The 23934-nt window shown below is 34.8% G+C and overlaps 4 protein-coding genes across 7 annotated transcripts; 1 reads left to right on the plus strand and 3 right to left on the minus strand.

Moving 5' to 3' along the window:
* Positions 1–1615: 1615 nt before the first annotated feature.
* LOC114526156 lies at positions 1616–5088 on the plus strand. 2 transcript variants are annotated; one of them, XM_028547673.1, is made up of 6 exons: positions 1616–1818; positions 2334–2493; positions 2933–3126; positions 3530–3677; positions 3919–3984; positions 4297–5088. In XM_028547673.1, exons 1-6 carry the CDS (start codon positions 1660–1662, stop codon positions 5070–5072), a joined length of 1503 nt encoding a protein of 500 aa, XP_028403474.1. In that variant the 5' UTR covers positions 1616–1659; the 3' UTR covers positions 5073–5088. The 2 variants fall into 2 exon arrangements, with proteins under 2 accessions (XP_028403474.1, XP_028403475.1); XM_028547674.1 differs by lacking the exon at positions 1616–1818 and adding an exon at positions 2229–2298 and having other exon boundaries at positions 2340–2493.
* A 3705-nt stretch (positions 5089–8793) lies between these two features.
* On the minus strand, positions 8794–14641 carry LOC114526098. The gene is made up of 16 exons (XM_028547600.1): positions 14006–14641; positions 13616–13724; positions 13226–13446; positions 13065–13114; positions 12738–12819; positions 12104–12277; positions 11717–11862; positions 11516–11624; positions 11357–11440; positions 11101–11281; positions 10933–11022; positions 10757–10825; positions 10580–10649; positions 10401–10469; positions 10006–10193; positions 8794–9844 (listed from the first exon to the last, which is right to left on the minus strand). The coding sequence occupies exons 1-16, from the start codon at positions 14543–14545 to the stop codon at positions 9156–9158; spliced, it is 2871 nt and encodes a 956-aa protein (XP_028403401.1). The 5' UTR covers positions 14546–14641; the 3' UTR covers positions 8794–9155.
* A 304-nt stretch (positions 14642–14945) lies between these two features.
* LOC114526172 (antho-RFamide neuropeptides type 2-like) lies at positions 14946–16198 on the minus strand. The gene is made up of 3 exons (XM_028547694.1): positions 16157–16198; positions 15988–16038; positions 14946–15685 (listed from the first exon to the last, which is right to left on the minus strand). Coding segments are annotated over exons 2-3 (540 nt in total). The 5' UTR covers positions 15990–16038; positions 16157–16198; the 3' UTR covers positions 14946–15147.
* A 1607-nt stretch (positions 16199–17805) lies between these two features.
* On the minus strand, positions 17806–19304 carry LOC114526179. 3 transcript variants are annotated; one of them, XR_003687317.1, is made up of 3 exons: positions 19142–19304; positions 18978–19072; positions 17806–18681 (listed from the first exon to the last, which is right to left on the minus strand). XR_003687317.1 is itself a non-coding variant. In XM_028547699.1 (3 exons), coding segments are annotated over exons 1-3 (459 nt in total). In that variant the 5' UTR covers positions 19144–19304; the 3' UTR covers positions 17806–18263. The 3 variants fall into 3 exon arrangements, 1 of the variants encoding a protein (XP_028403500.1); XM_028547699.1 differs by having other exon boundaries at positions 17806–18625; XR_003687318.1 differs by lacking the exon at positions 18978–19072.
* Between the last annotated feature and the right edge of the window lie 4630 nt (positions 19305–23934).

Below are 23934 nucleotides of genomic sequence, written 5' to 3' on the forward strand. Positions count from 1 at the left end.
CATACCACAATACGTTTCACTGTTCTTTTGACTTTTAATTTACTGGTCAAAGTGAGGTAGAAACATTGGAATAAAACATGAATAACATTTGATTTCTAAGCATGTCATTAAAGTGCCTATATCACTTGTGGGATCTTTACGGATTTGAATAGAGCTTGAAAAATTAGTTTATAAGTTTTACAACCCTTTTTGATATAATTAAATAGTTTCGAAAATACGTCGGTTGGGGGGACTGGGACTCAGGAATGATTTGCAAACACGCCGTCTTTTACAATGTAAACATGAAGAGTTTCACTGGTGATATAGTTTGCGCTTTTCAAGAAAAAAATGCGGGAACGGTGCGTCGTGTATGGCTGTAGCAACTGGGCGAGTTTTTCTCAAAATATTTTACGTTATTGGAAGATCGAAGTAAAATTACAATTGATTATACTATGTTTGACAAGAACTCGGTTCCCGAGTCCCAGGCCCCCGAGCACGACGGAAATTGTGGCAAATTGTCATGTTTAGATATAAATACTTCCGAAACTATTTAATTATATCAAAAAGGGTTGTAGAACTTATAAACTAATTTTTCAAGCTCTATTCAAATCCGTAAAGATCCCACAAGTGATATAGGCACTTTAAGACATTAAGACTGCACAGCCTGTTGTGACATTCTGTTCAATACAATGGCTGCTGCTGTCAAATATTCGACAGGAGGTGTCTGTGAAGAAAAACGAGTGTTTGAAATAACAAATGTCACAAAAATACACAGACGCTTCGCTTTGAAATTTGACAAACGTAGTTATGTCCTTCGAACCTTACACTTCGCCTTCGAACTTCTGTATATTCATCTTGGCAGTTGACAAAACAATTCTTCGGAAGTAGTGTCGAAAATACCGTTCGTCATCTTTCGTATATCCGACGATTGCCGAAGATGGCTTGACACACACCCCCATCCGGGCATATTTTCGACTAAAACATAACCCACAAAAATTCCGTGTTCTGTTGCGTGACATATCGCTCAAAGGATAGACAGTCTATAATCCAAAGATACGAAGTGACCCGTTTACCGATACAGTCTAAAATTAATATATGTCTTAATGTTGCTTTAGTCATCGAATAAATAGGTAAAATACAAGTTTGGGCTAGGGAGGAAGCGCTCCTGATTGTCACATTCAAGTCCATAGACTCAGCATTAAGTTATTCTCATCATAGTCATAGATCAGTCGAATCGTATACTGTCCAACTAGCGTGTGTTGTTTGGTCAGGTGATGTCTTAGGGGCTAACTACCTCTTTCATAGTATGTAGCGTGTGTGCATGCATAACATCATGCGCTTGGGCGCAGTTGCGTAATGGGGAGAATATAAACCGCAGGAAAACGATTTGAAAGCCATTTAAGCACGAGTCTTTGGGATAAAAGATTGATGATATAGAATTATATCCTATAGGAGTAGTTCCCTTAAACCCAAATCCAAAATCCGTGCATGTGTGTATCGTTTGGCGCAGAACACCCGCCTGCTAGTACACCCGTTCCTCGTGTTCTAAATCACATATAGCAAGAGTTCTAAATTTTAGAACGTCGGATATATGTGACACAGGTGATCACCTAAGCATCCTGTGAGGTATTCATTAAGGTAGCTCTACGTATTTTTTTCTCTTTTGCGCGGTTTGTCAATATGGCGACTCATTCGAGAAGTTATGATGTTTTAACTGACGAGCAAAAGCGTGTCCTAAGGTCTTTTTATGACAGCGGTATGAAAACTACAGCAAAGGATATGCACAAAACGATAATGCGAGCTGCTGATGAGGTTGGGTTAAGCTACGAAAGAGTTAAGGTAACATTTACAATCATATTGTTTAATATTTTTTGATAAAAATCGTGTATGACATAGTCACATACACATCCCCTTTTGCTCATTCACACTGATACTATCTCGTTAATACAGTTATTGAAATAGGACAATAGGTATTGACATTGTGCTGGTATAAAAATTCCGAACAGTTCCGGACAGTTTATTAAAATTCATGAATAATCCATAATCCATTGCTTAATTTGCATAAGTTCATAGTATGATAAAGTATGGCCGCGCGGAATGTAATCAACTGTGAATAATATACTGTATACTCACTGCCCTGGCAGATTCCAACGAATGATAAATGTGTTCTTTATGTAGTATTATTATTATCACCATGTGATTTTGCTTTCCCATCGAAAGTCTTTTGCCATGACATGTCCCTTTCCCCTACCTAACCTACTTTAAATTGGCTAGAAAAACAATTTATACAGTGTTTGGAAATTTCAAATTTGGCTAATTAAAAGTAAAAAAATTTTACATATATAATGTTACAGAAGTGGATTGGAAATGAGAGAAGGAAAAGAAAAGTAGTGGAAGGAGTAGAAACCATGCAAGAAGATACTGGGCAATCAGAAAGCCATGTTGTTAAAGGTCCTCCGCTAAAGCGTTCAACTTCAGGTTTCAACATATTTACATCAAAACTCCTCAGCTCAGGTATGAGAGCATAGCAATATGAAAAGCTCTGGATAAAAAAGCTTATTTATACTACATGTATTTGTAACTAGCTGTAAGTTCTACGACTGGTGTTAGTAATACAGCATCTTTGGTAGATTAACCCGATCCCATTGCTGGCTGGAGTTTTGCATGATGAGTGCAATTCAGTGGCGTAGCCAGCCCAACTATTTGGTCATGCAATGCAATATTTTCATTTATTAATTTATTTAAAAATCTATATAAACATAGAAAAATTTGCATAGCATGATCAAAATAGTCGGGCTGGCTATGCCACTGCAATCATCTGGTGCTAGACAGGGTAAAATCTGTTGAGCAGCTTAATCTATCGAGCTGCTTGTTGCCACCGGCCTCACTGGCAACTGGTTAATTAGTGAGGAATGTTCATCAATGACTACAGTGTATGTCATTTTCTTTGTAGATGAATGTAAGAAAATTGAGTCAAAATCTGAGAAAATGACCTTTGTTGCAACAAAGTGGCAGTCTCTGAGTGATAGTGAACGAAGTGTTTGGAAGAATGAAGCTAAGAATATTAAAAGAGTTGTGCCGTCACTGCTAACATTGGAAGAGAAAAAAAAACAAATTGCAAAGTCAAAAAAAAATCTCATTAAAGAGGTGAAAAGATAATATATTGTAGTCCAAAATATAACTAACCATAACTGTGGATACCCCTGTTAAGATGATGATGAATGCATTTTTAAAATGATGAATGCATTTTTTAAAATGATGACTGCATTTTAAATTTGTTTGCTATATGGTATTTTATTTGCCGTTACCACTACCACTAACTCATTGCTGGTGGGAGCTTTCTTGTGACAAGTAAAATTGCCTGGTATTAGACAGGGTAAAATCTGTGGCCAGTTATAGGTGGCCTTGCTGGCCATGGCTTAATTAACAGATTTTACTATATCTCATGTAAGGGACTCAGGTGATTATACTCATCAGTCATAAAGGAAAAGCCCATGGGTTAATTATAATAGAATAATTATTTAATAATTTTAATATCTTTAATTCTTAGCTAACATATCTTGAAAGCCTGGGATGTGAATCAGCAGTTCTTATGCACGACTCTGGAACTGGGACTGTTAACCAGTATGGATCAGCAAAAGGAGCACAGTTTCTGCTGCAAGATAATGCAGTGGCATTGAAGTTCATGAATTTTTTCGGTAAGCGTATTTTTAGCATAAAAATTTAAATGCTCGCAACCAGGCCTTTGAGGATGAACAGATATGCTGTTAGCCTCTGTGCACACTCTACACATATGCACAAAAGGGCTTTATGTAGAATTGCAATGCACAAACTCTACCCACAGCCATCTTGTGCGTTCGCGTAGAGTCTGTAGTGGCACATGCTAGCCTGCTGTCAGTAGTGCCACTTTGACACTACAGTATATTATGTTTATTTTAGATACAACAAATAGGGGTCCAAACTACACTAATAAAGATGTAAGAGACTTGTTTAACAAGAAGTACAGTGAGTATTTTAATTTGAAATGTATGCTAAATTTGTTTTTATGAATTTTGCTATAAAAGCTAAGTGTGCAGGGTAAACTAGTAGTATCACATGGCATATTAACCCCATCGCTGCCCAGGCGGGCTGCAACTAGCCCTTTCGTAGATTTTACTCTGTCTAATGCCAGATGATTTTATTCATCAAGGGAAAGCTCCTAGTAGCAACGGGTTAATTGCTAAATAAATATCCAGTGACTGGGATTTTAGTATCCTACATTAAAAGTAATTAATAATTGAATCATCTATAATAAGTTTTCTTTAAATGTTATAATAGGTGAAGCATGTGGGAAACCTGGTTCTCGTGTGCCATACCTGAAAAAAGGTTTCACAGTAACTGGTCTTCCTAATGGAATAGAGTTTAGAAAGCCAAATAACTATGGGGAAGAGAAAGTTAAAGCAATAATGAATGCTCAAGAAGGCATAGTTTTTCAACTTGAACCAGAGCCTAGCATCACACATTCTGATCCTGCAGTAACTGAAGAAATCGACCCCCAACAAGCTGAACTTCAACATATTTTATGTAAGGTGGTTGACCAAGAAAAAGCTTTACAAGTGGTGACTGACCAAATTTGCATCGAGGAGAGTGATATGGAAGTCACAGATCTTGCACTCACTGACATGGAGTATAATCTGTTAACAACAAATTACAGAAATTGCTTCACAGAAGATGCATTGACTGCTTTGGCAGCCAATTATAAATCATTTTCTAATCATAAGGGATACATCCTGCCTGTCTATACTGACACAGAAGATGCTTATTGGCTGTTTTATTTTCCTGACAAGATGTCTGATCTTCTAAACCAGCATTCTCAACAACAAATTTGGGGATATTGGTTAAATGCAACTGAAGACAAGTTGACATTCAAGCTTATTATGTCAAAAAACAAAGTATCTATTGACACTTTGAATATTATTACAAAGGAGAATAATTCAAGTAGTTTCCTATTTTTACAAAAAACATTGTTGCTTAAGACTAAGACAACAGTAAATCTTCCTGAGCCATTCCATGACCAAATTTATGCTATTTTAAACGAGTATGGCTTCATATAGTTATATATTTATGATTCCATAAATGTAAATAATGTATCCTGTAGTATGGTCACCAGAGTTTGCTATAATACCTGTCACATTTCTTATCTGGTCAAATAATATTATATCCGTAAGTATAATTACTTATTTCTACATTTTGTAATTTTATGTTTCTATTTTAGCATTGGTATTTCTTTTGGTATTTCATACAGTACAGTTGTTTTTTGTTTATTGGTTTGACTAACTACAACAAAAACAAACAAAATGAAATGAAATATTGTAGAAAAACTGATGACATGGTCGTGATGGTCAACAACTTGTGGCCAATTGGATATTGTAGGTTATCAAAATTAAATGTATTAGTGTTTGCCAACAACACCTGTTAATATTGGACCATAGTTGCACAGAATACTAATGCACCTATCAATGTTTAGCCCCATGGGGGGGGCATACCCAGGGGAATTGAACACTGAAGATGCCACGAGAGTGGGGACTTTGACCGTATGGAGGGGTTGCTATATGCTGCTTATCAAATTTTCGGAAAGCAAAAAGGTGCTTGAAAGGTGCCTAACTCTGCAGACTGGCCCTGGGGTGGGAAATTGACACTTTGTAGCAAAAAAAGTCAAGATCCCCTGGCCCAAGGTAAGACACCCCACCCTGGGGCTAAATTGATAGGTGCATAACCTGGTTGGGTCAATGACCTAAGTCCTAACTGAAGCTATCACGTACATCATTCATTTCAACAAATGTTTTAATTTATATTGTAGCTTACCTTGCGTCTCCGATGACGGCAACATATTAGTTTCAGACGAGTTCTCACTCTCGCCAGACATCACCCTACGAATTCCTTGATAATAATAAACATGGTTACTGTGTGCCCTTTTCACGTTTGGGAAACACTGTCGAATCCACATTCTCTCTGAGAAATTGTATTAAATATTACGTAATTCAGCCTTAGGGCTGCGATGTAATTTTCCTTTAATAATAATAATAATAATAATATTAATATTAATAATAATAATAATAATAATAATAATAATAATAATATTATTATTATTATTATTATTATTATTAATATGAATTCATATATAAATAATAATAATATAATAATAATAATAATAATATAATAATATAATAATATAAATAATAATAATAATAATAATGATAATGATAATGATAATAATAATAATAATAATAATAATAATAATAATAATAATAATAATAATATTGCCGTTACTGCCGTTTTTGGTGTTATTAGCGTTATTGCCGTTATTAGCGTTATTGCCGTTATTATACCGTTATTGCCGTTATTGGTGTTATTGGCGTTATTGGTGTTATTAACGTTATTGGTGTTATTGGTGTTATTGGTGTTATTGGCGTTATTGGTGTTATTGGCGTTATTAATGTTATTGGTGCTATTGGTGTTATTGGTGTTATTGGTGTTATTGGCGTTATTGGTGTTAATGGTGTTATTGGTGTTATTGGCGTTATTGGTGCTATTGGTGTTATTGGTGTTAATGGTGTTATTGGTGTTATTGGCGTTATTGGTGTTATTGGTGTTATTAGTGTTAATGGTTTAATGGTGTTATTGGTGTTATTGGTGCTATTGGTGCTATTGGTGCTATTGGTGCTATTGGTGTTATTGGCGTTATTGGCGTTATTGGTGTTATTTGCGTATATATTGGTGTTATAACGGCAATAACGCTAATAACGGCAATAACGCTAATAACAGCAATAACGCTAATAACGGCAATAACGGTAATAACGACAATAACGACAATAACGGCAATAACGGTAATAACGGCAATAACACCAATAACGGCAATAACGGTAATAACGCTAATAACGGCAATAACGCTAATAACGGCAATAACGGTAATAACGCTAATAACGGCGATAACGCTAATAACGGCAATAACGCTAATAACGGTAATCACATCAATAACGGTAATAACACCAATAATGCCAATAACAGTAATAACACCAATAACGGCAATAACGCTAATAACGGCAATAACGCTAATAACGGCAATAACGCTAATAACGGCAATAACGGTAATAACACCAATAACGCCAATAACAGTAATAACACCAATAACGGCAATAACGCTAATAACGGCAATAACGCTAATAACGGCAATAACGCTAATAACGGCAATAACGGTAATAACGGCAATAACGGCAATAACGGTAATAACGCCAATAACGGTAAAAACACCAATAATGCCAATAACAGTAATAACACCAATAACGGCAATAACGCTAATAACGGTAATAACACCAATAACGCCAATAACAGTAATAACACCAATAACGGCAATAACGCTAATAACGGCAATAACGCTAATAACGGCAATAACGCTAATAACGGCAATAACGCTAATAACGGCAATAACGCTAATAACGGCAATAACGCTAATAACGGCAATAACGCTAATAACGGCAATAACGGTAATAACGGCAATAACACCAATAACACCAGTAAAGGCAATTACGCTAATAACGCCAGTAACGGTGATAACGCCAATAACACCAATAATGCGTAAAACAAAGCCAATTATAGACGCCTTTTACGTACGACACTGACGTCAGGAAGGTAAATTCAATACAAAACACATCAGCATTATTCTCATTTAATCACGTCATTTCGGTACTCTTATATGGAAATCAATTATGGAAATCGAGCCCATTTTCTTTTGCGGCCTGTTGCTGCTAAGTTTTGCGGCAATGCCGGGATCTTATCACCAGGGGCCTGGATGAAAGTTAGTGACGCATTATTAAAGGGTGCTTTGTGATGTTTTTAGGGTGCTGTATAATCTAACGGTATGTATAGCGCATATTTTGGAGCCTGTAATTGTCTAATTTTGTCTACTTTCCTGCTAGGTTTGCACGCGCTGCAAACCATGAGCAAACATGTTGTTTGCGTTTGCTATAGGTTTGCGATACTGTATTCGCGGCCATTGCCACTTTTTCAACAGGGTTTGCAATAGTTGCAAATATGTTTTTTCGTCATGTGTAATATTCTTAATTGCATGCATATTACTATAAGAATCGGGCCTGCCGTTATCACAATACGGATAGTATTGATTGATGCCATTATTAAGGTGGGGAACTAGAGGAGATTCCTCTACATATTTTCTCTTTTTGGGACACCTCATTTCTCAATAACATATATTATTTAACCCACCCATCCTCACGCCCGACCATTTTCAATTACATAAAAACATGAACTGAAGATCAAAAGAGAGACAAGGTTCTTTAATTATTATATGCAAACATGTTACAAAGTGTGTAACATTTTTTATTGTGTGTAGCATGTTACAAAGTATCTATAAAATTGTTTTAGCCCCCGTTTTAATGACAATACCCCCTTGATTGTTAAATATTTGGTTCCCCGCACCGCCACGCGATCTCGATGCTCCAGCTCCACCCGGCATGACTGGTCCCTAATCATGCAGTGGCTTCCTGACATTCTGCTCTACTATAGGTACAGTACCTGCTTTCCACACACAGCACCCTATATACACTTCGGTCTCTCTTACTTCCTTACATCATACGCCGCTTTTTTGTTCGTCATTAGGAAAACTACAGAAGTTGTGCACTAATAGCATTAACGAATTCGTGTCACCTTCATCTATTCAAAGCATGCCTTCACACTAACTTTCTAGACTGCAATATAGAATATAGAATAATAGAATATTATAATATTATAGAATACTATAAAATGTAAAATGAGCACTATAATAGCTATCTTCAGCTTAATGACTGAATGTCGTTCCAAAGTAGATTTTCCAGGGTATCTGCAAGGCACCAACAGGGGGGATTGGCCCCACCAATTGTTACGGTACTATGGATGGGATTATGCAAAACTGCTGTAAAACAATATACAGATAGTGGGTGACTTGCAAAAATACTATCTATTACAATCAGAACAACACCGTATTAGGATTTAACTTTTATATACAGCAAATGAAATAATTTAAATATATGATTTCAATCTTTTATAAAGGAATAATATAAAATCTTTTATAAAGAATAATATAAAATGAAGCATAAAAATGACGTTGCCATTGTATTTAACCTCGTTTTCATGCTTTCTTTATATTATTCCCAGCTCATATCTTCGTCGTTCCAAATTGATTCCGAATCAGAGTCGGAACTATCGTACATTGAATAAACGTCGTCTTCGTCGTCGTTGTCTGCAGAATAGTATTCTGAAACGTCCAGTGTTCCTTCTTCACGAGCAATTTCATGTTCTAATAAAGTACTTTGGCATTTCCATTGCATACTAGGAATGGAACATTTCATCTCCTCGCGAATGTTATCTTTGAAAAGTTTACCCAACATGTGAAGTTTATTATCACATTCAAGGATTCGTGATTGAAAAATACAGTTGAGCCCTTTGGCATAAACCGAAGTTGCTTCTTCCTGCACTTCATTGCAACATGACTGGTAGGACATTTTCATTTTGAGGAAGTACTCTACCAACCGCACCATTTCTAGGTCGAGATACTCGATCTCTTCTTTGCATCGTTCAACGAAATTGTGTAAATCTATTGCACTTCTTTTAAATTCTAAGGGTATGTTGTCGTCTGATGGAGTTGTAACTCTTAAGTGGTGATAGCTAGGAGATTCTGGATCTTTCACATCATCGAAGTTTATCGGTTCTGGCATTCCATCTATTGGATCCTTCCAATAAGCCAATGCAGCGTTGTATTTGGCCACAGTAGCTTTTATTGCATTCGTCTTATTGGTGATCTGTTTAGACAGCTTAGCAGCAATTGCTTGACCGTCTATATCAACATAAAATCCATGTTCCATTTGGTTAATCAAAAGTTAGTTAAGGCAAAGACAACTGTGATCAACCAAACAAACAACCAATTCACGTATGTACAGACATCACATTTACGAGAAGAGGAAATCGTTATAACTGTAAAACGTGTTTCGTTTTTACCTGCATACTTCTTCTTGAGTGACATCAAGAACATTCTCTCCACTGCTAATGAGTACAGTCGCTCGTTTGTGCAGCTTCTTCTCTCTTCTTCAATGGAAATTGCAGCTTTGTTGAAATTTTCGTCTCCTAGTTTCCATCTTTGTAGCACTTTGTAACTTTTCTCCGTTGTGGCTACAACTTTCAATGTGCTAAATTACGAAAAAAAAATAAGACGAGATGGAATCGTCATCTCTCGTTACTTATATAGGAAGCTGTTTCCGACTTCCTTCCCAATCAAGTTAATTTATATTATAACAAATGACAGTTATGTATTTTAATGGTCTGTAATGTGGTTAAATATTGTTTGCAAAATAAAAGGAGAAGCAATGCAGGACTTCTATACGAAAAAGACATACTTTTTTATTTTCTTTACAATACTAGCAATGGCTTCGTGATTATCGTGATCGGAAGAGGCAACGGTTGATCTGTAAAATATTGATAGAAGGGAAAAATGCACATTGGAATATTATGTGTACCTGGGGAATGATAAATTTGTAGCTTGAAAAATTTACAACGTAAGGAATTACGTTCATACCTTAGTTCTTGTAGCTGACACAAACTTTGTACATATTTTGCTTGCCAGGATAAGGAAGATGATTTCGTCACTAACATTAAAAAATATTACAAATCAAGTATAAACATTAATTGTTCCAGTTTCAAGAAACTGCAGACTAGAATTCTAGAAAGTATTAATACAAGTGCATAAGCTCACTTTCTCGTTCTTTTAATAACGATTCTTCCTGCTTCTTCCAAGACTCGACAAGATCAGCATCGTAGGACACTAAAAATGAAGTGTTTAAGTATTGTACAATTAAATATCTACAATCTACATATTATCATTTTCAACTTTTAAACTAATTAATCATTCTCAGATGCCACAGCAATCACCTGTCAATTTTGAGAACATTTCTTCCAACTGTAACATGGCATTTACCATAAGTTTTTTAGTTTTTTCCATTTTCTTGGGCAATGATGTTCCTTTTTCAAAAAAGCATTTACTTAGATTTCTACTGCATTTGATAAAACACAATAGAATGGCTAGATGTTCTAAGTTACCAAATTGTTGAATGCGGTGTTCTGCATAATGTACCAGGGCATCTGTCAGCAAATCCACACGACGGCCTGCAGACATCTCTTTTGTCATGGATGAAAACCCTCTTAAGTAAGACCATAACCTTTCAATCCCTTCTCCATCAGTAAGACCATAACCTTTCTTACGTCTGGGGCCATAAGAAAACTACAGCAATAAATATTAAGTAAGCAAACATTTATGAACTTTAGACATATTAGCTAGTAACGTACATTACTTTACCTGACATGACGATTTGTGACCATAGCAATGAAACACTGGGATAGCAAGATCTATTCTTTCAAGTATATCAACACGATGGTTTTTCTATGTAAGAATACATAATTATAACTTGGTCATCCATTCATACAGCATTACAATTGCAGGAAATGAAATTTTTACCTTCAAGTGTGATGACAATGTGCATCCAATGTCATACATAACTCGTACATCAATAGTGTCACCAGAATTACACAACATACGTTCTACTTCATAGACCGAATAGGATATCCTAAACAGAAACAAAATATGCAAAAAAAGAATAAGGAATAACAGAACTAACTATAAAGATGTCTATCGAAATGATACAGCTAGCATAATGACCTTTCTCCATGTTTAATACTGATAAATCCTTTCGGATATTCATGTCTACACACACGACCAAAAACACCTTTCTCGTCAAAAAGTTTGTTCTTTCCCTTAGATCTTAACATAGTGTCAATTTCTCCAGATTTGAACTGATTGCAATCCTTGGTAAAAAAAAACGAATTGTTATAACTTATTATGTGTTAACTTATTGCCAGCAATACCAATTGCAACCTGCTTTGTAACACATTTTACTCCAATGCTAGCCAATTTCACTCGTCACATACATGCAGGAAAGCTCCAGGTGCAAATGGGTTGAGAGGCTAGTTGCAGCTGGTGTGAAACAAAAAGATATGAAATGAAAGCACCAGTTCATGACAAGAAAGGCTTTAGCCTACTACTTACTGTTGGTGCTTCTTCAGCTTTTTTCCCATAATCATCAACAAACTTGTCCACACTTTCTTGCTCTGCAAAGAAGGTTCCACTATGTCGTGGGGGGAAAAGATTTACACCAGCAGATTTTTTCACCAAGCCAAAACAGCCATCCATGGACTCAATAAGAATTCCACCATCATCAGTCTATAACAAGTACATAGCGAAAGTCAAGATAAGTTAGTGAAGGAGTGCAGTAGGTTTCACATGTTTTGGGTTGTTAGCCAAAGATTATGTCAATGTCACCAAGGCCTGCTCCAACCAGTCTCATTATATATTTTACTCTGTATAACACCAGACCAGTGACATAGACAGACCAACAACCTTGTCGTGTTAGCAAATATTTACTTGTTTTCAAATTGCGAAAACAATGAATTTCTAAAGAAATGAATAAATATACTGATGATTTGGAATTTGCATACAGTGTAGCATGTACTACACCACTGCACCAAATAATTTTACTCTAATTAACAACAATAAGTATAAAAATAAATAGACACAAGTTATTTTATTTTTGACTAATTCAGATACATTACTTACAACAATATAATAATACACAAAATTATGCTATTTATATGACTAATTGAATATAAGAAACATTTTATACCTGAGGGCATAAAGGGCACATCTTGTAATTAGTTTGCTCCCCATGATGTGACTTAATGGATTTTAAACAGTGATTATGGTACCTAAAGCAGGTAATGTACACAGTATTATGATTATGGAAGGTATCTATCCAAGCAGATAACTGCAATTAACCTGAAAGCCAGCCTAATAGCAAGAAGAGTATATTATAAACCCATTGCTGCCAGGCAGTCAGCAATGGGTTAAGAACACTAAGGGACAGGATAACCAACTCGTGGACAATAATTAACTTGTTGTTACCGTACTATGTTTTTTTCGTGCCACATTGTATTAAAAATAAAATACTTACCTGAATTCATCAAAAGTATCATCATTTAAAACTCTGTAAAGACTTTGAATCTAAAGGATAAAATATGAAAATTTATTGAGTGTGGTTACACTGTAAATAATAAATGTATACACTATCAAAATTATCAAATGATACTGTATTAAATGATAACTGCTTAATACCCATTTAGGATGTAGTGATGATTTGCCAAGGCCCATAGTGTCGCAGAATTTTGACAACGAGACATGACTTTCAAGAAGAAACTTTTCAGCAAGCAGCAAAAACTTAAAATGAAAGGCAACTAAAGGACGGACAGCAGATCCAGGCCATAACTGCAACTTAACCAGTGTTACGGTATCTGGTTCACAACTACAGAAACTGATGGATTTCTTGTGTTGGAAACCTACATAATAATGTAACACAAATGACATTATTAATGGTTTGAAAACAATCAATACATTATAGGTAGTGCAAATTGATTGAAGTGAAGAAAAGCTATCATTACGACAAAAGAGGTGTGCATGTGTGTATGGTGTATGTATGTATTAAAACTAAATCTATTATAAGCTTACCATGTTGATCAACACAAACAATATCCCTTGACTGAGAGGTGGGGCATGTTGTTTGATGCTTTAGTGAAATTTCCTTATGATTGATCATTAAAGGCCTAAAACATCCATCCTAAAGAAAGAACAAAGAAAAAGAAAAAATTAACAAAGCACAAAATAAATAAGCATGTCAGATATTGACATACTTTTACAATATTCAGAAGTCTTTATAGTAACAGATGAACAGGCCAATAAACAATAAGTGTCGAGACCTTATAAAATTGAATGTTTAGCTGAGTCTTTCATAATGTCTCCAAATATCTACAGTATCTCACTAATCTCAGATGGTGGTCAATATATTTATTAAATGATTTCATTATCATTTTATAAATTAAGAACATAATATCAACAAACCTTGTGTATTTCTGGAATGTGAAAGTAGTTTTTTTCGTGGTGCTCTATTTTAATGCAATCCAAGCAAAAGAACTGCCTTGGTCCACAGTCGAGACAACGACATACTGCTTCATTCGGGCATGCGAAACATGTCAGGCTGGAAATGACTTCCTCTTCAACTACAGCTTTGAGCAATTGTTCTCTCACTGCTTCCCATTTGTTAAATTCCTTTACTCTTCGCTGATGATGCTTTGACAATGTTTGTTGTTCAACCTGGCCTTGAGCTTCATTTCCTTCGGACAAAGCATTCTCGAACGTATCCGCAAAATATGTAGATTCTCCAATGGCATTATTGGCTAAATTCAAATTGTTGTCTTCTTCAGGTTCTTCTGAAACACTTGGGGTTGTCTGGACTGTAATAGACCTTACTATCTTCTTTCCACTTGTACATTGAGTTTTAACACGGACTTTGCTTGGTTTAAAGCGCTTCATCCGACGACTTTGCTCTGCCATATCAGTCCGCCATTTTGTGATATTGCTGTAGAGCTGATGCGCTGGCATAAATTAGCATCTAGGGATGCTTAGGTGATCACCTGTGTCACATATATCCGACGTTCTAAAATTTAGAACTCTCGCTATATGTGATTTAGAACACGAGGAACGGGTGGCTAGTAACCAATACGACAGCTTTGGTCATTATTTTGCGTATTTTACAGTATCAACAAACACTGTTACAAGTAAAGGCGAGCAGACCTTTTTTAAGAGGCAGCCTAATGACAGAGATGACATAACAAGGTTGCAGAGATTTTGACTTCTGCAGTACTATATTAAAATTAGAGTGTCGAGTGCGCGGTAATGTGCATTGAAAATACAAGACTGTTTTAAAATAGCGGGCGTTCTTTACATAATCACCAACTCTTTAAATGGACATTCTTTGTGAAATCATGAATAATAAATGAGTATAATAATAATATTTAATTATACAACGTTACACGGCCGCGAGTGTTGTAAACATTACGTATACCTAGTAAACACAATAACTTGAATACTTGACAATAACAATAAATTGAATACTAATTATTGTTCAAATTAAAATTGTTTTCAAAATCTATTTTAATAAAAGTTACTCGCCGAAACTCCCCTCATCGCAAAACGATCCTGGATCACAGAACACGTTTCTTGGCTAGGCCAAAACGACCCTGCATAGAATCACGTTTCTTATCTAGGCCAAAACGACCCTGGATCATGGAACCACGTTCCTTATCTAGGCCAAAACGACCCTGGATCGTAGAACCACGTTTCTTATCTAGGCCAAAACGACCCTGGATCATGGAACCACGTTTCTTATCTAGGCCAAAACGACCCTGGATCATAGAACCACGTTCCTTATCTAGGCCAAAACGACCCTGCATCATGGAACCACGTTTCTTATCTAGGCCAAAACGACCTTGGACCATAGAACCACGTTCTTTATCTAGGCCAAAACGACCCTGGATCATAGAACCACGTTTCTTATCTAGGCCAAAAGGAGCATGCATTGAAGGAACGTCCTCCATTAATCCCCGTTTTCTATCAGGAGATTCAGCAAGACCAGTCTTTCGCGTGATATCATTAGCTGGATTGAGCCGAAAGAGTTTTCCATGAACTGATATGGCACACACAATGAACAGAAGAAGAGAAACTGTTATAGCTTTACTGAACCTATAAAATAATCCGAAAATAATAATGATAGAGCAATAACTACCTGAAAGAATAAAGACTGGATATAATATAGCAATTTTGAATTTTCACGCAGGGTTATATAATATTCATATACTGCAATGTTAAATCATCAAAGTTATACAGATTTTCCAGAATACAGAAGCCGCATTATAGGTGTTCACAAACGTTTGAACATCTAGTGACTATCGCGGACAGTCAATTAAACGTAATTCGCGTCATTCACTGACATCAGTTTATAAGGATGCAACAAACAAATATATCGAGTAGTGATTTTTACTTACATTTCAATATTCTTGCTTTCTGCGAGTTGCGAATTGTTCGACACTACTGCACTATAGAAATGTTTACAAGAGTTGGTTGTGGTTGTAAGATTTTCCTACAAACAGGTTAAAACAAAAAACAATCAAGCGACGAATTTATGAAGGTAAATAATGAGTCATGAATACTTACAATTTAATGCTTGGTCTCTTCTTTGCTAGATTACAACACAGTGCCGAGAATGTTTACTGCACCACCTCAGTCTTATGACAAACGGTTGGTTATGTCGAGAGACGTCAATGATTGGACTTTTTATCCAGCAAATGATGGGTTTGATTAAAGAAAATTCTAAATATTTTTAAATTGTCAATAATTGTCAGAAATTTTAATCACGCAAAAGGAAAATTAAAATGATTATTGCGATAACACGATTTGACCTTTATAGATAGACTTTTCTAGACGCTTTCTCCTGTTAATTAGTGTATTTCTATATCATATATTTTTGTCAAATGGCTGCGAAGGTTGTCTTCCAATGAGAATGCTTTAAGGTTAAGCACTCGCGATAAGTTGGAAAGGGTCATAAAAATATAGGAAACAATATTATTTTTGTGAATTTTAAATAACTACTGCATACATAGATGATAATAATGGCTGACCTTCTTTATTGAAATAGCATAGAATATTACTCCCTGGTTTTCACATTCCATTACTATGGATCAGAATTATATCAGAATATGTGGTTTTGAGCAACTACTCGCTAACGATAAATCACGCACTTTCGTGATTCAGAAAATATTGCAGCAAACAGGGTCAACCATGTGTGAAATCTGCGGTATGGGTTTTAGAATTCCTTAGCGTCTATACAGTATAGTTATTAATTGACAAAATTCTATTTCCTATCTGCTGTTTTCTTGAAGCCATATGACATAAATGGGTAAAAACTATATGTATGTTTGGAAACGAACTGATTTACCTTTTTTCGTCAAATAATTATAAGGCCGTCAAATAAGGATAAAACTAGAATGCAAATTATGGATACAAGATATGATTCTTAGTAAATGGAACTGGCTTAAAAAAAAAACAAGACACTTCATTGCTCATAAAATGATTGCAATACAAGGCTATTTATTTAGCTATAATATTATATGGAATGCAATTGCTATAAATGAGGCTTTATGCAACATTGTGATGGTTTTTTAATCAAAATAAAGGGTCGGACTGTATAAGGTTGTCTGCATTCAATATATATTCTTATACAATCGCAAAACAATATTTACCGGGTGATAAAACCGCAGATTTTACATATAATATTTTGGCTGAAATTCTTTATTGCAATTGAATAGAAATATTTCTGCCGGTTTTCACATTCCATTAATATGTATTAGAATTGTATCAGAATAATTTATATGGTTTTGGGCAACGACTCGCTAACGATAAATCACGCACTTTCGTGAATCAGAAAATATTGCGACAAAGAGGGTCAACCATGCTTGTGTGAAATCTGCGGTTGGTTAATAGAATTCCATAATATGCTTGGTTGTATGCAGCATAATTATGTACAGTTATTACTAAAAATTCACAAAATATGATTTCCTATTTGCTGTTTTCTTGCACAATAGGGATAGAAAAATCTTCATGTTGCATGGAAGCGGCACTTTATAGAGTTAAAAGTCATTTGAAAATCAACAAAGACGCAAATAGAACAAATACAAAGGAAACGTACCTGGTTATTAGTCTTTGTTTCCATCCACTGAACGCAGACAATGACTGCATTGGCTGGAACTTAATTCTTTTCAAACATTTTAGAATTGAACAATACGCAATAAATATCAATACGACAGCTTTGGTCATTTGTTTGCGTATTTTACACTATCAACAAACACTGTTACAAGTAAAGGCGAGCAGACCTTTTTTAAGAGGCAGCCTAATGACAGAGATGACATAACAAGGTTGCAGAGATTTTGACGTCTGCAGTACTATTAAAATTAGAGTGTCGAGTGCGTGGTAATGTGCATTGAAATTACAAGGCTGTTTTAGAATAGCGGGCGTTGTTTACATAATCATCAATTCTTTAAATGGACGTTCTTTACACGTTGTTGTGAAATCATGATATTCAATTATACAATAATATTCAATTATACAACGTGACACGGCCGCGAGTGTTGTAAACATTACGAATACCTAGTAAAAACCCTAAAACTTGAATACTTTAATTATTGTTCAAATTAAAATTGTTTTCAAAACTTATTTTAATAAAAGTTACTCGCCGAACCTCTCTTCATCGCAAAACGACCCTGGATCACAGGAAACGTTTCTTGGCTAGGCCAAAACGACCCTGCATAGAACCACGTTTCTTATCTAGGCCAAAACGACCCTGCATAGAACCACGCTTCTTATCTAGGCCAAAACGACCAAAAGGACCCTGAATCGTAGAACCACGTTTCTTATCTAGGCCAAAACGACCCTGAGTCGTAGAACCACGTTCCTTATCTAGGCCAAAACTACCCTGGATCATAGAACCACGTTGCTTATCTAGGCCAAAATGAATCTGCCATGGAGGAACGTGCTGCATTAATTCCCGTTTTCTATCAGGAGATTCAGCAAGACCAGTCTTTCCCGTGATATCATTAGCTGGATTTAGCCGAAAGAGTTTTCCATGAACTGATATGGCACACACAATGAACAGAAGAAGAGAAACTGTTATAGCTTTACTGAACCTGTATAATCCAAAAATAATAATGATATAGCAATAACGACCTGAAACTATAGAAATGAGAGTGCTAAGACTGGATACAATATAGGAATTTTGAATATTAACGCAGGGTTATATAATATTTATACACTGTAATGTTAAATTATCAAAGTTACACAGATTTTCCAGAATGAAGAACCCACATTATAGGCGTTCACAAACGGTAGCGCGGACAATCAATTAAACCTAATTCGCGTCGTCATTTACTGGCATTTTATAAGATTTAACATACAAATATATCGAGTCGTGACTTTTACTCACATTTCGATAATCTTGCTTTCTGCGAGTTGCGAATTGTTCGACACCACTGCACTATAGAAATGTTTACAAGAGTTGGTTGTGGTTGTAAGATTTTCCTACAAACAGGTTAAAACGAATACAAGCGACGAATTTATGAAGATAAAAAATAATTCATGAATACTTACATTTTTAGTGCTTAGCCTCTTCTTGCTTTATAGCTTAATCTTTGCTAAATTATATGCAACACAATGCTGAGAATGTTTAGTGCACCACCTCAGTCTAAGTCTTATGGCAAACGGTAGGTTATGTCGATAGACGTCTATGGTTAGATTTTTTGTCCAGCAAATGATGGGTTCGATTAAAGAAAATTCTAAATATTTTTAAATTGTCAATAATTGTCAGAAATTTTAATATTGCGAAAGGAAAATTGAAATATTTTGATAACAAGAATTGACCTTAAGAGAGACTTTTCTAGAAACTTTCTCCTGTTAATTAATTTATTTTCAATATCATATTTTCGCCAACTGGCTGCCAGGGTTTTCTTCCAATGAGAATGCTTGTAGGTTAAGCACCCGCGATAAGTGAAAAAGGGTCATAAAAATATAGGAAACAATATTATTTTTGTGAATTTTAAATAACTACTGCATACATACATGCATCCATGCATATTATCGAACTCTAAGAACAAAATTTCCACGCAGGAAGAGCACAATGAAGCCTCGCACACTCATATAAGTGTACATGTTATAAATGCTATAGATGTATGTCATTTTTTCAATTTTATATATTTATGTCCAAGATTGTAAAAGTGCATGGATGTGAAACTCCTATAAAATATGTATAAAATATACATATTTTATGAAACTGTATAAAATATGCATATTTTATGAACCTGTATAAAATATACATATTTTATGATCTATATATATGCAAACCATAATAAAACTGCTTTCAAACAACAGATTAATAATGTACATGCACAGATTTGTGAAAACTACATGTATGTTTCAAAACAAAGAGATAATATATTAACTTTTTTCGTCAAATAAGGCTAAAAGGATCAAAATAATTCTAATTATTATGGATACAAGATATGATTGTCGGAAATGCATTAATGCAACTGGCTGAAAAAAAGCAAGACAGTGCATTGCTCATAAAATGATTGCAATACGAGGTTATTTATTCATAGATGGAATGCAGTTGATATATCTTAAAGGCCGTTAGGTAAGATTGTGATGTTTTTTTAATCAAGATTAAAGGTCGCACTGCGATCACTGAGCATTCAATAGACCTTTCTTATAATGACGTCAAACGCAGAAAGTCTGATGTTACACGAAGTTTGATTGGCTCGATAGTTTTGTGGAGCCAATCAAATTTCATCTAACATCATACTTTCCGCGTTTGACGTCATTATAAGAAAGGTCTATTAATGTTTTATAATTATATTTTCAAAACAATATTTAACGAGTGATAAAGAACGGCAGATTTTACATATTGCTGACCTCCTTTATTGAAATGGCATAGAATATTACTCCCTAGTTTTCACATTCCTTTGCTATGGATCAGAATTAAATCAGAATATGTGGTTTTGAGCAACTACTCGCTAACGATAAATTACGCACTTTCGTGATTCAGAAAATATTGCAACAGACAGGGTCAACCATGTGTGAAATCTGCGGTACGGACTTTAGAATTCCTTAGCATCTATACAGTATAGTAATGATTTCACAAAATTTTATTTCCTATCTGCTGTTTTCTTTCTATTTCCTATCTGTCGGACTGTATAAGGTTGTCTGCATTCAATTAATATTTTATATAGTTATATACAATTGCAAAACAATATTAATGATAAAGACGGCATATAATATCATGGCTGACCTTCTTTATTGTAATTGAATAGAATATTAATCCCTGGTTTTCACATTCCATTACTATGTATCAGAATTATATCAGAATATGTGGTTTTGAGCAACGACTCGCTAACGATAAATCACGCACTTTCGTGACTCAGAAAATATTGCTACAAAGAGGGTCAACCATGTTTGTGTAAAATCTGCGGTTAGTTAATAGAATTCCGTAATATGCATGGATGTATGCAGCATAATATTATGTAGTTAGTACTGAAAATTCACAAAATATGATTTCCTATCTGCTGTTTTCTTGAAGCCATATTTACATAAATCAATCCTTAAGCACAATAGCAATAGAAAAATCTTCATGTTCCATGGAATTGGCATTTTACAGAGTTAAAAGTCATTTGAAAATGAACAAAGACGTTAATAGAACACATACAAAGAAAACGTACCTGGTTATTAATCTTTGTTTCCATCCACTGAACACAGACAATGACTTGATTGGCTGGAACTTAATTCTTTTCAAACATTTTAGAATTGAACACTTATGCAACGCACGTATTCACATCGTATTTAAAATTTAAAACTGAAATTAATGTCGAACACTGCTTTATCTTTTAATTTGAATGCTTGTTGGTAAAACATTTCACTTTCTTTATACACCGCTATATCAAAATTGCTTTTATACGGGAGACTAAGAGAATCTTAATTTATTTCCAGACCGCGGATATTTTTCTAGTATATTCTAATAGCTAAATTAAGTACTTATTCAAAATTTTATCTTGTTTTTTTTAAGAAAATTCTAGTTTGATTTCATATAAAATACAAGCAACGAGGTTGTTGCATATATGTTTCTGTAGTAAATTGTCAAAAATTAAAATATATGTATATATAGTGCATAGGTTGTGCCTTCATTCATATAGTAAAATAGGTATATTATATATATCGGCCACGTGACCACATATACTTGCGTTGTCATGCAACCGTACTCTCCGTCCTTGAATTGTAATGGCAAGGCAAACCTCAATGTTGATTGCACTTCTTGCATTAATCCTTTAATCCACTGTATATTACGCAATGTGCTCAATAATTCGACTAATGAATTTTATTATACCTATGAGTTTTATTATACCCAGGTATATAATATGCATGCATGCTTCAGAATGCTGCATTGAAAAAGTCATGTGGTTCGGTGTCATGCAGGTTATATATTTTCGAAGATGAAACATATTCATTTGTCTATAGCTACATATTTCGTCGAGATCAAATTATATATTTTTACCATTCTTTCATGCAAGGATTCATTTTCAGTTGTTGTTATGCTAATTGTGTGTTACACTTTACGATTACGCTGTGAATTCATGTGACTGCGAGTAAACATATAGTAAACAGACAACTTAGCAGATATACTTATATGTATGTACATGTATAGTTGAGCGGGGGGTTTATTAATTTAACATTTATTTTACTCGCACAACTTGTACTATATAACTCAGTGCGCTTTCCTTTGAGAACAAAAAAGGCTCGAAACCTTGTCTAAATATATGCTTCCCCAGTATACATCCAACACAAAAATTAATATTAGATGCCTAGAAATATTCGATGAGTTTGAGTCAATGTATGAAAGCCAAAATGCTTTGCACGAGAGAACAGTTCATATAATTATATGTCGTCATAAACGCAAGTATATATTTATTTACTTGTTCCTTCAAATGCAGGAAAGTGTAAGCTGATTTTTGGTTTTCCTAATGCACGCATGAATTTTCATATAATATGAGGTTAAATAAATCGAAATATTCGCAAAGTTTACATGTAATTTCAACGAAGAATAAAACCTCAATTGTTGCTGTTTGTTTTTGAATTTCTTGCTGGTCGTATAAACTTATATATAATTATGTTGACGTGATGCTGCCGCTAATCTAAATATAATTCCTATAACTGCATGTTAAACCAGGAATACAGGATTTAATATAAATTTGTAAAACTATAGATGCGGTAAATATAGAGACGAAACTATAGATGCGGTAATTGAATGCTGCGGTGAATATATTCACATATTCGTGAATAATAATAAATCCAGAATTTGTATAGGCTTTCGCGGGCAAGTAGATTGAGCTTCAGATATTCGATTCCATTTTATTGTATTTTTATCTTCTACATTAATTTCTTTTCTGTAATGATATATGCTTACTGTAATATTTATTTAAAACTATTGGGAAAAACTAAAGGGAAACAAAGTAGAGTTATTTCGTAGCTTATTAACCAGAAATCTACAAATTAATCGTGGAGAGTAATGCTCAAAAATAATGTTCCTATACTAATAGAAAGAACTTTAAAATTATAACAAGAAATTGTTCACAACATCAATCACCATTAATTTCTCTGCCAAAATGTGGTTTTGCTCTCAAAGTTGATAAACGTAGTTTGTGTTCTCGCTGCCATAGCAAATGCTCGATGAGCCGCACAAAGTTGCACTGTTGAGGTAGCATTCATCACTTGCTCCATGTATATCATAATTTATGTCAGCATACGGACCGCTATAGCACTGACCTGAAATTAAAGTAATCGGTAAAATTCATAAAACAAGCATTTTCAGATCCGTTTCTAGTATATAGGAAAGATTGAAATTAAAATATTTAGAATATGTTTGCAAAGCGGCATTAATGAACTTGTTCCAAAACATTTAACATATCACTTGAAGTCTTAACTGTCGGGATTGTGAGATTTTTCCACGAACTATTTCAGGTAATTATTAAAAAGACAAACCTCCGTTGAAGATTCCAAAAGTCCTGTATCCTTTCTCCACGACTTTCCTTGCGCAACGACATACGAAACCTTTCATGTATTCTTGATAATCACTGAAGTCTGTGGAGATAATTCCCATGAACTTCGGACTTGCTGGATTCAGTTCATCAAGAATGAGTTCTGGAAGAGCTCGTTGAGACTTAATTTCATTGTAACAGCCAGTTGCGTTGTAAGGAATCTCACACACGTCTAGAAAAATCGTTGTTCCGTACAGTTTATTAAAAAACAAGAGTATCAACCGGCCCTGAGTACCACCTAGCTATAGGTTAATTGACCTGTCGTATATTGAGCAATATTTTCTTAAATGTGGCCAACGTGCC

Source organism: Dendronephthya gigantea, unplaced genomic scaffold, assembly GCF_004324835.1.
Source record: "Dendronephthya gigantea isolate DGI-Jeju-01 unplaced genomic scaffold, DenGig_1.0 000037F, whole genome shotgun sequence".
Taxonomy (NCBI): domain Eukaryota; kingdom Metazoa; phylum Cnidaria; class Anthozoa; order Malacalcyonacea; family Nephtheidae; genus Dendronephthya; species Dendronephthya gigantea.

Excerpts from the sequence above, each read along its gene's own strand:
- LOC114526156 (XM_028547673.1), top strand. The coding sequence starts at position 1,660 with ATGGCGACTCATTCGAGAAGTTATGATGTTTTAACTGACGAGCAAAAG. Across the intron at positions 1,819-2,333 it reads TAAGCTACGAAAGAGTTAAG|AAGTGGATTGGAAATGAGAG; the intron begins GTAACATTTACA and ends ATAATGTTACAG. Across the intron at positions 3,127-3,529 it reads AAAAAAATCTCATTAAAGAG|CTAACATATCTTGAAAGCCT; the intron begins GTGAAAAGATAA and ends TTTAATTCTTAG.
- LOC114526098 (XM_028547600.1), bottom strand. The coding sequence starts at position 14,545 with ATGCCAGCGCATCAGCTCTACAGCAATATCACAAAATGGCGGACTGAT. Across the intron at positions 13,725-14,005 it reads ACATTCCAGAAATACACAAG|GATGGATGTTTTAGGCCTTT; the intron begins GTTTGTTGATAT and ends TTCTTTCTTTAG. Across the intron at positions 10,650-10,756 it reads GTTATTAAAAGAACGAGAAA|TGACGAAATCATCTTCCTTA; the intron begins GTGAGCTTATGC and ends TTTTAATGTTAG.
- LOC114526179 (XM_028547699.1), bottom strand. Across the intron at positions 18,626-18,977 it reads GAAAGCAAGATTATCGAAAT|TTCATGGAAAACTCTTTCGG; the intron begins GTGAGTAAAAGT and ends GTGCCATATCAG.